Below are 15755 nucleotides of genomic sequence, written 5' to 3' on the forward strand. Positions count from 1 at the left end.
TTGGCACCCGTGTGTGTCCTCCCACCTCACCCTCGTCAGTAAACATGGACACCTGCCCTGCTGAGCTAATAATATGCAGCTCTTGCATTCAGTACTTGTTAGTCATAAGTTGTGTAGTAATTATTGAGCTGTGTGAAATATACTGGGCTAACTACTGTAATTTGTTTAGCTGTCAACTCGCAACGAATGTACAGCAATGTATACCTCTCGCTGTATATACGGCAAGATGTATACATTGTTGTACATTCGTTTTGAGTTCACTTTAATTCCTGCTTTAAAAATTAAAGTGTCCTTGGCTGGCTGTGAAGCTGTGACACAGTCCTGACACGGGTCTCAGTCCATGTGTCCGGCATATCACGGTATTTGTTATATTTTGATTGTACATGTGAAAGATACAAATCAGGTTAATGAATGAAATTTATATTTTAATAAAATATATTTTAAAACTCTAAAATATTGTTCGTTACACTATAATTATTAATTATATATCTGAATCTACTTGTCACAGAAATCAAGTTAAAATTCTTAAGTGTGGCCCTAACGGGCAATATGCTTTCCAGTAATAATAATATCAGTCATTATATAAATTATATATATATATATATATATATATATATATATATATATATATATATATATATATATATATATATATATATATATATATATATATATATATAGATTAGAGAGAGAGTACAGTATACTGATATGTATATGTGCCCTCACCCCTGCACCTGGCTCTATCTTCCGGTCGTGGTTGCAGGGGTCGATTCACAGCTCCTGGTCTGGGTGTGTTCTAAGGGACTTCAAGCATCAACAAGTCTATTCTCTTAGTTAACTTCTCATTTTCTTCCTGCTGTGAGGTGTGAGAGCAATGTTTTCCTACCAAAGGATAATTTCACTTAATACGCTTCATTATATGAAGAAATATGTGCATCTCAGGTACTAGGATACCATAGTTTGTATCCCAGGTAGCAGTGCTATATATCCCAGGTAGTGGGATATTATATTATTGTGTATCCTGGATGTCGGCACTTACGAATATTATTTAATTAATATACTTTATAAACCGTCCCACATAACATCCGGTCCTAATTTAGTCATACGTGTACTCCAGGCATTATAACTCCGGCCACCTCCCATCATCTAACACCTAAAGTGTGTCGTATAAGCAACAAGAGATACCATATATTCTTACAAGTATCTACAACCAATAACTTTCCCTCATTGTACATGGATCATCAGTTAACAGTTCCAGGTATTTATATGGTTCTAACAAAAAATCGTTAAAATACAGGAGTTGTCTGAACACATCTCGCTTATTCTTATTTACTTCTGGCCATTAGTGTTATTAAATCCACCCACAAACTGTGTCCGTAGCGACATATTTTTACGTCCGTACATACCTCAATATCCATGGTTACCTCCGCTTGCTCTGTTCATGTATATATTTACCTGACAGTTAAGTTAGGCTATGTTAGGTTAAATTACGCTAGGTTAAATTAGGTTATGTTAGCTTATATATACCTACAAAAACAAAAAAAAATATTTAACCTCATATGCAAATTTATAAGTCCGGCGTGTAATTAATTCTCTTAATGAGAGAACTAGCATCAATAACAGTATATAAACAAATTAATCAAGGAAAAAATAAGCATATTCTGTTAGTTTTGAAGAGTAAAGATTGCTGACTGAATACAGAGTTATTCTTTTAACTTGATCTTTTTTAGTATCCTGTACACTGATTTTTTTTAGTTCTCCAACTTTCATTCAGTTAGACATTTTGCGATTTGTTTAATAGTGTTGTGATTTACTGTTGCATTTTCTCTTAAATTCTGATAAGTTTTAAGGTGTCATTTTGTGTGAAAGCTTCTCCTACTCTTCGCCGAATGAAATAAGATACAGAATATAATTTTATTTACTAAGTTCCTTACGCTTGAATTTAAAATTATAATAATATAATTGGACTGAAACCGCTTCCGTTGTTCATTATTAGTGTGCTTACAAACACTTCCTGTGAACAATGGATGGACCAGATTCATTGTATTCTTCCTTTGTAATCCACATCTTGTTGAAATTAGAGCTGGAAGCTAGGACGGAACCGCCCATCCATACCGAGTATTTACGCTCTGGACGCGCAACGATCTTGATCTTCATAGTGGATGGTGCCAGGGCAACCATTTCTTTCTGTATTCTGTCAACAATGCCAGGAAACATGGTGGTACCACCAGATATCACAGTATTGGCGTACAAGCCCTTACGGATATCAACATCGCATTTCATAATCGAATTGTATGTAGTCTCGTGGATACCAGCATTTTCCAAATCAAGAAAGGAAGGCTGAAAGAGAGCCTCAGGGCAGCGGAACCTCTCGTCGCCAATGGTGATAACCTGACCATCGGGAAGTTCGTAGGACTGCTTAAGGGATGAAGACTGAGTTGAAGTAGCCATTTCCTCCTCGAAATCGAGGGAGACATAGCAAAACTTTTCCTTGATGTCACGAACAATTTCTCGCTCCGCAGTGGTTGTGAAGGTATAGCCTCTCTTAGCAAGGATGGCCATCAGATAGTGAGTTAGGTCTCTGCCTGCGAAATCCAGACTGAGGATAGCATGAGGAAGAGCGTATCCTTGGTACATGGGAACAGTGTATGACAAGCCATCACCAGATTCTAAAATAATACCAGTGGTACGACCACTAGCATACATCGAGAGCACAGCTTGCATTGATATATACATGGCGGGGGTATTAAAAGTTTCGAACATAATTTGGGTCATCTTCTCACGATTGGCCTTAGGGTTGAATGGAGCCTCTGTTAGCAGAACTGGGTGCTCATCTGGTGTCACACGCAGCTCGTTGTAGAATATGTGGTGGAGGAGTATTTCTATGTCGTCCCAGTTAGTGACAATGCCGCGCTCGATGGGATATTTGAGCGTTAGGTTAATATGCTTGCTTAGTGCTTCGGCACCAACGTAGGAATCCTTTTGACCCGTGGCGACCTTCGAAACCTGAGGAGGTATTGTCAAGACTAATAACTGTATTTTAATAACTTGTTGAGTTAATGTTGAAGTAATTTAATATTTTTTTCAATAACCATGAAGTCTTATAATCACCTGGTGTCGTGGTCGGCCAACGATGGAGGGAAAAATGGCGCGGGGGTCATCATCCACCCCAGCTAAACCAGCCTTGCAAAAACCGGTGCCATTGTCAACAACCAGAGCTGCAACTGTATCGTCACACATTTTGTGAAACGAGCTGAAATAAAGCAACATGTTTAATATGCAGGCACCATCACTCATACATAATCACAATTATCTGGGCTACCTCTCAAATAATTGTGATTATACAGATTGTAATAAAGTTGGTAGAATTACCGACAATATGTAAAGTAAAAGGACACAAGTGCAACTAATGTGACATTTTATTGTGGCAACGTTTCGCTCTCCAGGAGCTTCATCAAGCCATTACAAACAATACATGGACACAGAGGGTATATAAAGGCTCAGAGTGAGGTGCAATACCAGTGAGGTACCATTTCGATGTTCACTAGTAGTACTACTACTACTACTACTACCACTAGTGAACATCGAAATGGTACCTCACTGGTATTGCACCTCACTCAGAGCCTTTATATACCCTCTGTGTCCATGTATTGTTTGTAATGGCTTGATAAAGCTCCTGGAGAGCGAAACGTTGCCACAATAAAATGTCACATTAGTTGCACTTGTGCCCTTTTACTTTACAAATTGTGATTATGTATGAGTGATGGTGAAAGTGTTGAATGATGATATAAGTTTTCTTTCTTATATCATCATTCAACAATTTCACCATCACTCATACATAATCACAATTATCTGGGCGGCAGCCCACCCTAGTGGGTGATTACAGGAGCTTACATGGTTAAAGATAGCATTTGACTCCTGGCCCATTCTCAATGAGTGCTGGTGTTGGGATAATCTGGTTTCCAGAGGTTTACCTGTTTGACTAATATGTGAGAGTGGGCAAAGAGTGCATGGTACCTTGTAAATACGACCCACATTATTAGGAGGTGTGTTTTCAATCAACTTCTGTTTCACTGTTCTGGTGTTGTTGAAAGTAAGGTTTATACTGAACTTTTTTAGTGCCTCACACAGGCAGACCAAATTTTCATTGTATGGTATGACTAGTACATTTTTCTTGGCAGGCATTTCCTTAGGTTCAGTCCTGTAGAAAGTCTTCCTAACTGACATTAGGACCTTCTCGACAAAATCCCTGGAGTATCTCAATGTTGTGGCTATGTTAAATATCTTACTGATTTCATCTGCAGTCTAGGCATTCTTAGTATCTCTTTATGGGCCGGAATGTCAGTGATGGACAAGATAAAACAGCTGATTGGTACCACGGAGCCACGGGAGTGTCTGGGTTTGGATTAATACAGGTGGCGTATACCGCCAGCCCAAACTTATTATGGCATTAGTTTTCCATTAGGCTAAAACTCCGTAATTCTGGTGTTCACGGGTGAGTACCATGGCATCGAGGCCTCACCCTGGTATAGAAAACAAGATTTTTTTTTTTTTTTTTTTTTGTATTTTGCCCACTTTCTGCGAAGTCTAGGCACTTCCCCAAGTAAGGTAATATTTTTTGTGACCTAGTTTATATTTGCCTAAATAACTCATTACGATTTTAACCAGATATAAACATGTAAACAGTTCATTACCACTGTGACTTGTTTAGCTATCAAAACTTAGAGGACCAGTCCCTGGACCCACTGTACCTCTGTAATCTTTGTTCTACCGCCCACACCATGCGTATGAGGTGTATAATAAAGATAAACTAACGTCCCTTTGACATCACCTTCGTCATAACCTCCTTCCACCCGCCACACTCAACCCTCCCTGGAATGCTTGAGGATATCCTCATTGCCCCACTGAAGTCTCCCACCTCAGGCTGACTGATTTCAACATTTTATATGAGCCCCATCCTGCGCGATGGAATATGACGGAAAATATAGCTATCCTCTGTTCCCTCTGTGTAATTATATAAAATACTGTAGCAGCACATTGCTAATGTATACAATTGTTAAAAAAAAATACTCAGTTTCCAACCAGCTCGCCGGACCCTTCTCCGGCCCCTCCTCGCCCCCTTCCCCTCTTTATCCCAATTCCGCCATCTTCCCCGCCCCGCCTGCCCGCCGCGCCATCTTACCCGCCCCGCCCCACCCGCCCACTCCTCCATCAACCTCGCCCCACCTGCCAACCCCACCAGCTTGGTTTACACGCAGTGCGAGGGTTGCCGACAAACGCCACAGATGCACTGCTCATGTGAAGCATACAGTGGGAGCAATCTGACAGTGTGAACCAGAGTCCTCCCTAACTCTGTTCTTTAAATATTACTCATTCTGCCTCAGAATCTTCAAATTCCTACACTCCTTTTTTTTACATATTATTCACACCACAAACTGATCTCAAATATGTCGTTCTTACTACCCCAACTTCCTCATAGCTGCCTTGCATATATACAAAAGTGGCATAACTAACTGTAGTCCTTGTACATTCCTCTTCTTGCAGCCAATGATATTTTTTCTTTCACAAACGCCTAAACATTCCACTTATTTTCCTCTCGTCTACTCAAATCGCCTTTCTCAATATACCCTCCTGCTGACACAGCCACTTTCAAATATCTAAAGAAATTAACTTTCTCCTTCCTATGACCTTTTCTTTTACTCTTTTCTTTCAATCTTTCTTTAACACACCCTCCAAAACTCTTCCACTACTAACCTTTTGCAACTTCTCTTCCGAATCTTCTGAATGCACTGTCATCAGCGAAGAACAACTGCGACAACTCCGACTTCATATCAGATTAATTATCTTTTATCTTTTATCTTTTATGCTCACTCTCCTCATATCAAGCGGCTAAACCTGTTACTGAGACAACTCGCCTGTACAGAACATGTTCAATTCGTCTGTTGCGCAGGCTTTGCATTGGTATTTGTTTCAACGTATCTGTTGCTTATACCTGGAGAGGGTTTCTGAGGTCAACACCCCCGCGGCCCGGTCTGTGACCAGCCCTCGCGGTGGGTCAGGGCCTGATCAACCAGGCTGTTACTGCTGGCCGCACGCAAACCGACATACTAACCACAGCCCGGCTGGTCAGGTACTGACTAGGTGCTTATCCATAGCTTTCTTAAAGACAGCCAGAGGTCTATTGGTTATCCCCTTTATGTACACTGGGAGGCAATTAAACAATCTTGGGCTTATTGTGTTGTCTCTTAGCGTATTCGTGGCGCCCCTGCTTTTCATTCGGGGGGGGGAGGGGGGGCTGTTGCATCTCCTGCCGAGTCTTGTTTTCGTGATGAGTGATTTTCGTGTACAGATTTAGTACTAATCTCTCTAGGATTTTCCAAGTGTATGTTATGTATCTCTCTTGCCTGCGTTCCAGGGAATACAAGTCAAGGGAATTTAGCTATTCCCAGTAATTTAGGTGTTTTATCGTACTTATGTGTGCCGTGAAAGTTTCCTGTACATTCTCCATCTCACCAAAGCTCTGGTCTGAACAAACAAACAAACAAAAAAAAAATATCGGAATAATTGAAATTTATCTTCACTGAACTTCATATTATTTTTCGCAGCCCATATGCATTTTTTCACTTCTTTTGCAACGTTATCTATAAATACATTAAACAAACATAATGAGCACTACTTTTACTAGAAAAATAGTCCTTTTCTGGTCTTCATAGCCTAATCTGAACCTCTCTGCATAAAAGTTCTTTATAGCGGATAACAACCTACCATCTATTTTATACATTTACAACCCCTACTACACTTTCCCTGTATAAACATGTTTAGAGTAAAAAAGACTAACTATTATGTAGGCACAGCACCAAAGGGAAGCCTTAGGGACTGATCCTAAGTTAGGGAGGTCTTCAATGCCCCAAATTTCCTCAACCCCCCAGAGCCCTCAATAAAAATAAAAATAATAACGCTGCTTTAAAACAAGTCTCCTAACTCCTAACTCCTGATCAGCCGGGCTGTGGCTCGTACGTTGGTTTGCGTGCAGCCAGCAGCAACAGCCTGGTTGATCAGGCGCTGATCCACCAGGAGGCCTGGTCACAGACCGGGCCGCGGGGGCGTTGACCCCCGAAACTCTCTCCAGGTAAACTCCAGGTAAACTCTCCCAGGATAAAAATTCTGACGCCGCCCCTGCCTACATGGAAAAGTTATTTGGATTCTATGGCTTCCTTTGTAAATGTCTGCGACTGAGAGATACTGGTGCCTGACATTGTCTCCCAAAGTATATAGCGAAGTATAGGAAGACGTATGTATGTACGCATATACCTTCCTCGGATCGCGTAGCGACCAAAATACATTTAGTTTCTGTAACGTGACTACTCAGGTATTGGAGCCAGGCTGTTGATGCAGTCTCCAAAATAAATTAGACTTGCGTTGTATGTAGGAATTTGAATGCATTTCTTATGTGCGCATGAACAGCAGATGTCATCTAGTTTGTGTGTACCACTGGTAATATGGTCGGTACTATACTCTGCCATCCTCTTCAATATATACTTCATTTTCATTATTCTTTCTCCTCTCTTGATTTTAATAACTTTATATTTTCTGGGATTGAATTTCGGTAACTAGTTATCAAGCCATAACGGTAGTCTACCCAAGTCGCCTTTTAGGCTTTAACTGTCTTCTCCAGATTATATTTTCCTAATTTTATTACTACATTGTCCAAGAAGAGCAATACGTAGATCTCATTCTCGTCTGGCATATCATTTACATGTATGAGCGATATTATTATTATTATAATCAAGGGGAAGCGCTAAACCCGGAGGATTATACAGCGCCTGGGGGGGGGGGATGTGGAAGGCATTCAGGCTTAATTCGGGGAACTGGAGCACAGATCCAATTCCCTAAATCAAGAGCCCCTCACCAACATCAAGGAACCTTCCTTGAGGGGGTATGAGCGATAGTACTAGTTTCAGAACTAAGATTATGGGATCCCATTTGTCATCCCTGTCCATCCTTATATGTCCTCTCTCCAGTCCATCCTAATATGTCCTCTCTCCTGTCACTCCCTTTAGGTATTCTGTGATCCATTATAATTAATTTTCCATTATTCCTGCCCACCCTTCTAGTTTATCAGTCTCTGATGTGAAGCTTTCCTTTATATCTGTTACTCTCGCAGCTGTTTGTCCCACATGGGTTTAGTTTTTCTAATATAATAAAAATATTACCCCTGTCGAAAAACTCTTAGTAAGTTCGTGAGACAAATTTCCTTCTCTAATCCATTTATCTACAATTCTCTAAACCTGTCATGGTTATCGTCTGTGAATATATTATTCTCTTGGTATTTCATTATGCTTTTATCTAGTCTCATATTATGTGTCAAGTTTAGCGGTCGGAAAATGGAGTTCTTAACTGACATTTGTTTAAATAGAGAATATATTCATTGTTGTCAGTTTGGTTGTTATGCATGCGTCCCCTATCCGAGGACTTGTTAACGGATTTTTCAAGCAGTTCACATCGTTTCCTTTCAGAACTCCTGTATATGTTGGGCTTTGCCCGTGGACTTCGATTAACTGTGATGTGAAGCAGCCTCGGGAAGAGGCTGCTTCACTCAGTACTGTCCTCTGAGAGGCTGGATTATTTTTGTAGGTTAAGTATAGCGCTTTGATAGTTTATTGATGTCAGTCGATCAAGTAATGAGCTGAGTATTTGGGTTACAAGAGGCATGGTAAAATGACTTGTATATCGCATTTAGTAAGTGAGGCTATTTCGCGTATTCATCATCACATTGTCTTGAGCAGAATGTTTTTTTAATACATTATAGCTATATCTAGGGCCAACAACAGCAGCTAAGGTGCATATATTTGCTTGAGTGGCATTCCCTAGTCACTAGTTAGTTAGGCGTCCCACATGCATCTCTTATCGCTGTTATCTTCTTGCTTCACCGACAATCTTCAGGTGCGGTCGTTCTTCTACCATGATGTGCTCACTGCTCAACCATTACTAACACTTCATATTCCATCCGGAAATTAAGCCTCAATCTTCTGACGTAAGTTCCATGGGAAAAATTTTGTGTAGACACGAAGCAATTTAGACAAAGTAAAAAACAAAAGAAGCAAATACAAACATAAACGATGTAATTAAAAAACAAGGAATAAATTTATATATTAAGTTCTAGAAGCATTGAATACTGAATGTAATCGATCACATCAAGTGTGAAGATCTCTGGGGCTACAGCCTCCTCCTGTTGTAACTCAAGAAGGAAAATTAACAGTAGGCACAATATAAGCTTTTATTTTAATGAATACATTGAAAATAACATTTGTGACGACATAACACTTATATTTCAGAAAATTTCGTCTAGGTCCTCGAAGTAGGTCGTTTATCTAAGATACAAAAAGCATTTCCTCTGAGTCACCACACATTAAAAAAAAAGCTTGTTGCTTTGAAAATTGTTACCTAATTCTCTTATGAACTTGAGTGCATATTTTTTCAACGAACCAAGGATCTGTGATCTAACTGGGATGAAACTGTACAATGTCTAGGCTATTGGGGAAAATCTTGAGATTTCTTTTAGACACCGTTTTAGTTTATTTTTACAATACCGCCTTTTTTTTTATTTATTTGGTGGTGCAGTTTTGTTGAGGATTTTGTACATAAAATATATGGAAATTTAAATTAAGTTATAAGGCTTCTCAAGGCCAAACCCGGGCTGGAAACCCAGGGTGCAGAGTGTGTATACTCACCTATTTGTGGTTGAAGGGATGGAAACAGCTCCTGGCCCCGCCTCTTCACTGGCTGCTACTAGGTCACTCTTCCTGCTCCATGAACTTTATCATACTTCTTAAAACATAAAACTATGCATGGATCCTGCCTCCACTACATCACTTCCCAGACTGTTCCACTTCTGACAACTCTGTGACTGAAGAAATACTTCCTAACATCCTTGTGGTTCATCTGAGTCTTCAATTTCTAACTGTGACCCCTTGTTGCTGTGTCCCATCTCTGGAACATCCTGTCTGTCCACCTTGTCGATTCCTCTCAGTATTTTATGTCATTATCACACCCATTCCCCCCTCTCTCTCCTGTCTTCCAGTGTCGTCAGGTCAATTTCCCTTAACCTCTCCTCGTAAGACATACCCCTTAGCTCCGGGACTAGTCTTGTTGCAAACTTTGCAGTTTCTCTTAGTTTCCTTTCATGCTTGGCTAGGAGTGGGTTCCAAACTGGTGCCGCATACTCCAATATGGGCCTAACATACACAGTGTACAGGGTCCTGAATGATTCCTTATTAAGATGTCAGAATGCTGTTCTTAGGTTTGCCAGGCGCCCGTATACTGCAGCAGTTATTTGGTTGATGTGCACCTCAGATGTGCCCGGTGTTATACTCACCCCAAGATCCTTTTCCTTGAGTGAGGTTTGTAGTCTCTGGCTCCCTAGACTCTACTCTGTGGTCTTCTTTGGCCTTCCCCAATCTTCATGACTTTGTACTTGGTGAGGTTGAACTCCAGGAGCCAGCTGCTGGGCCAGGCCTGCAGCCTGTCCAGATCCCATTGTAATTCTGCCTGGTCCTCGTCTGATTGAATTCTTATCAACTTCACATCATCTGCAAACAGGGACACTTCGGAGTGTGTGTGTGTGTGTGACCCAATTAATATTTGCATTAATAACTCATTGCAGTTGTGACTGAGTATGGACATGTGAATGGCTCATTACTTTGTAATTTGTTCATGATTGTAACCATATATAGATGTGTAGATGATTCATTACCTCTGTAACTTGGTCATAAATGTGACCAGATTTACCTGGTGTTTGTTACCTTTGTAACTTGTTGAGCTATCAAAACTTTGGGGTCCAGTTCCTGGACCCATTATGTACCTCTGCAATCTTCTGACTACCACAGGATGGGTATGGGGTGCATAATAAAGATATTAAACTAACTAAACTATACAAACACTTTTTGTTCATGCAGTAACTACCCTAACCTAATGGATGTTATGAATATTGACTGAGTGATCAAAGTGACGGTACTAGTACCTTATCAATACCTTACTATGTTATCGTTGTATTGGAGCACACCACCCACGGCCCTCAGATAAGCAAGTTCCTCTGATAAGTCACTTACTCACCCTTCTCACAACCACAAACATTACCAAATATGGTCATCGCTCAATACAAGGCCATATAAGGTTATGTTCCACGGCAGCCTGACAGTGCCAGTGCCCAAGCTTATCAGACAATACTTACATTTAATCTGTGTGATAGAATATTTATTTCTCTGCAGTGTTTTTTTTTTTTTTTTTTTTTTAAAATTAAGGGAAAGGGTGTGGTACTTTGCTAGTTTCATTACACATTAAGTTTACTTAGGAACAGGTACACGTAAGTACAATTATCATACACATCATAAATTACCTAGGATAACCCAAAAAAAGTCAAAGTGACAAAGTGAGTGGTTATATGAATTAGGTAATAATATACGTACAGTATATGGTAAAACTGGTCAATTAGCAAGAACTCGTTGAAAATTAAGTATTTTCTAAAATTTTCTCTTATTCATTTAAATATTTTTTTGTTTATGTTAATTTAATTTTGTACCAAAAGAACCTTAGAAAACTTAACTAACCTTATTATAACAAGTGCAATTTAATTTAGCCTAATCCAACTATATATATTTTAGATAAGTTTACAGTAATTTAATAATACACAAACACAATGAAATATATTTTTTTTCGCTAGGTTCAGAATGATTTTTGCGAAATTATTGTACACACAAATTTTTGCTTGCCTTATTCAGCAAGAAGAGCGTTGCTATTTAAGCCAAAATCGCAGGGTTTACTTGTGTAAAGGAAACACCTTTGAAGGGTACAAATGTGAAAAAATCTTGGAAAAAAAAAAAAAAAAAAAAAAAAAAAAAAAGGAGAATGTAGAGACTATCTGGGGAAAGATTGGAAGGTGTGAAAGTTATTTTTAAAAACTGGGGTTTTAGAATGAAGCATGTGGTGTTACAGTGAAATCAAATGTTTTTGTTTTAATTTTACCTTCTGCTGGAGTGTAAGCATGGTAATTTTCATGAAAGCATTCAGAAAAAAATTGGTTAAGCACATAATTTTGCAAGTATGTACAATGCTTGAATCTACGGGTCCCTCATAGTGCCAATATTCCTTAAAAGCTTTAATACAGCCAACAAAGGTCTCTCCTCAGATAGTCATGCAAAAGCACTAAAATCTAAACCTGAATGGGTTATTTGGTACTGCATATAGAAAAAAATGGTAAAAAAATGAAGGCTAAAAACTCAGTTGCAATGTGTGTGAAGGATGGGTATGAAAAAACAAGCTGGTGTATCAAGATTGCAGGAAAAAATATGAATCAAAAGTGGGACTTCTGGAGAGAGGGAGACCATAAGCATGACATGGCATTGAAAGAGTAGAAGAAAAGATGACTCACTCAAATAAATAACAAAAAGGCACAATACCGTGACTGGAACGATACACAAATAACCCGCACATAAGAGAGAGAAGCTTACGACGACGTTTCGGTCCGACTTGGACCATTGACAAAGTCAATGTGCGGGTTATTTGTGTATGACTCACTCAGTAATTCAGGGAAATCAATCAAAATGTGATGGACACACTGGATTTTCTATTATACTGGATAATGATTGTTTTTAGTTTCAAATTTTTGCATAATAATTTTCAGCATTAACTATTTAGGTGTTCAGTACATTAGGGAAGGGAAGAAGGGGAGTGTAGAGAGGAAGGAAGGTGGGTGGGAATTATGGTAGTGGAGGTGGGTGGGTAAGGATTAGGGTAGAGAGGGTAGAAGGGTGGGGATTAGGGTAGAGAGGGTAGAAGGGTGGGGATTAGGGTAGAGGGTAGGTGGGTGGTGATTTGGGTAGAGGGTAGGTGGGTAAGAATTAGGGTAGAGATGGTAGGTGGGAAAGGATTAGGGTAGATAGGGTACACCTAGAGGGTTTCAGGGGTCAATGTCCCCATGGTGGATCAGGGTCTGATCAACCAGGCTGTTACTGCTGGCTGCATGCAAACTGACATATGAACCACAGCCCAGCTGGTCAGGTACTGACTTAAGGTGCCAGTCCAGTGCTTTCTTGAAGACAGCCAGGGGGTCTATTGGTAATCCCCCATACATATGCTGGGAGGCAGTGGAACAGTTTTGAGCCCCTGACACTTATTGTGTTCTCTCTCAATGTACTCATGGAGCCCCTGCTTTTCATTTGGGGAATGTTGCATCTCCTGCCAAGTCTTTTGCTTTCGTTGGGAGTGATTTTTGTGTGCAAGTTTCGTACTAATCCCTCTAGGATTTTCCAGGTGTATATTATTAATATCTCTTGCCTGCATTCCAGGGAATGCAAATCAAGGGACTTCAACTGTTCCCAGTAATTTAGGTGCTCTATCGTACTTATATGTGCTGTGAAAGTTCTTTGTACACACTAGGTCAGCAATTTCACCTGCCTTGAAGGGGAAGCTAGTGTACAGCAGTATTCCAGCCTAGAGAGAACAAGTGATTTGAAGAGAATCATCATGGGCTTGGCATCAATAGTTTTGAAGGTTCCCTTTATTCATCCTATCATTTTTCTAGCCGATGCAGTCGATACATTGTTGTGGTCTTTGAAGGTGAAATCCTTTGACATTAATGCTCCCAGGTCCTTCACATTACTTTTTTGCTATATTGTATGGTTACAATTTGTTGTATACACGGATACAGTTTTAATTTCCTCAAGTTTTCCATATCTGAGTAGTTGTTTTGAGTGGCCCATTTGAAAATTTGGTTGATGTTCGCTTGTGGTCTTGCGGTGTCTTCAATGGAGGACACTGTCATGGCAATTCGGGTGTCAACTGCAAAGGAAGACACTGAGCTATGGCTTACATCTCTGTCAAATATGATGAGGAATAGGATGGAAACAAGTACTGTGCCTTGTGGATTATTATTATTATAATCAAGGGGGAAGCGCTAAACCCGGAGGATTATACAGCGCCTGGGGGGGGATGTGGAAGGCATTCAGGCTTAATTCGGGGAACAGAGCTTTTCACCATAGCTGTCTCAGACTTTACTCTGTTTACTATTACTGTGTTCTGTTTGTTAGGAAGTTATAGATTCATCTACTAACTTTTCCTGTTATTCCTTCATCACACATTTTGTGCGCCATTACACCATGGTTGCACTTGTCAAAGGCTTTTGCAAAGTCTGTATCTACTACATCTGTATTTTTATCCTCTATAGCATCCAGGACCTTGTCATAGTGGTCCAGTAGCTGGGACAGGCAGGAGTGACCTGCTCTCAACCCATGTTGCCTTGGGTTGTGTAACTGATGGGTATCTAGGTGGTTGGCAATCTTGCTTCTTAGAACCCTTTCAAAGATTTATATATGGGATGTTAGTGCTATTGGTCTGTAGTGCTTTGCAACTGCTTTACTGCCAACTTTGTAGAGTGGGGCTATGTCTCTTGTTTATAGCGAGTGTGGGATGACCCGTGGCCATGCTCCCTCTCCATAGAATGCTGAGGCATGACAGGGGCTTCTTGCCCCTGGGTAAGGATTAGGGTAGTGAGGGTAGATGGGTGGGGATTGGGAGGAAGGATACTGGTATGAGTGGATGGGGATAGGAAGGGAATGAGTAGTGTTATCAAGTTGAGGTTTGGAGGTAATGTTGGGATGGTGGCAGTGTTGGAAGTAGTGGAAGAGATGGGGTGGTGTTACTAAAATGTCCTAAATTCTGAAATAGTGTGCCGAGTGAAATGGCTTTCATCCATAGTCATTCTGTCGCTAGTCAGCATTACTAGCTAGCTTACAAACATTGGAAACCAGGTTCCTGACAACATTAACAATAGCATGTTTTCTGTTTTATCTCATTGCTTTTTATTTTTGTTGTTTCATGGCCATGTTAGCAGCTATTACTATATTACATGCATAATATCTACAAATGAGGGGTAAAAGATGTTTTGTGTGCAAGGGGCTTGGACATACAGCAGGCATATGTGAGCAAGTCAGATACGAGTCAATGGAGGTGAATGGTTTTTGGAACTTGACGAGCTGTTGGAGTGTGAGCAGGGTAATATTTTGTGAAGGGATTCAGGGAAACTGGTTAGCCAGACTCAAGTCCCAAAGGTGGGAAGTACAATGCCTGCACTTTAAAGGAAGGGTTTGGGATATTGACTGTTTGAAGCGACACCTGAACTGTTGTATCTGGGCGCTTCTGCAAAGACAGTGATTGTGTGTGAATGATGGTGTACAGTATAAACAGATGTTAAATATAAGAGTGGAAGAGAGGCAGTATTATTACTGCCAAGATGTAGTGTGGGAAAGAATAAATGCAAGAGGGAAGGAATGAGACAATGAGGTAAGGAAAAAGGAGAAATGAAATGGGAGTGAGGGGAAGGAAAGGAAAGAGAAGCACTCAACTGAGTAGTTTACATTGTTTAATTATATTTAATGAACTGATCAAACAAGACCTGTGGATAATGGTGAAGCTGAATAAACTACAAGAGCCAAATAATGGTGGAAGCTGAATAACAGATCGCTGGATAATGAGCAACTGACTACGTACAAAGCAATACCAGTAATATCAATCTACTACTCGTTAGCATTATAAACACCATGTCAGGTGGGTCATACAAATTAAATAAACAATATGTAAAGTGTGTACTGCTACTATATTTATTATCACTTATAACAACTTCTGAAACAAACAGTACTAAATATGGGTCTTAGCCCACCTGTTATTTTTCTCATTTTAAAACTCAAAAAAAAAAAAAAAAA

At 40.0% G+C, this 15755-nt stretch overlaps 1 protein-coding gene across 1 annotated transcript; it reads right to left on the bottom strand.

Annotated features, from left to right (window-relative positions):
* Positions 1 to 417: 417 nt before the first annotated feature.
* On the bottom strand, positions 418 to 5909 carry LOC128695572 (actin-3). Its single transcript, XM_053786263.2, has 3 exons — positions 5755 to 5909; positions 3112 to 3253; positions 418 to 3006 (listed from the first exon to the last, which is right to left on the bottom strand). Exons 2-3 carry the CDS (start codon positions 3238 to 3240, stop codon positions 2002 to 2004), a joined length of 1134 nt encoding a protein of 377 aa, XP_053642238.1. The 5' UTR covers positions 3241 to 3253; positions 5755 to 5909; the 3' UTR covers positions 418 to 2001.
* Between the last annotated feature and the right edge of the window lie 9846 nt (positions 5910 to 15755).

Source organism: Cherax quadricarinatus, chromosome 42 (genome assembly GCF_038502225.1).
Source record: "Cherax quadricarinatus isolate ZL_2023a chromosome 42, ASM3850222v1, whole genome shotgun sequence".
Classification (NCBI taxonomy): domain Eukaryota; kingdom Metazoa; phylum Arthropoda; class Malacostraca; order Decapoda; family Parastacidae; genus Cherax; species Cherax quadricarinatus.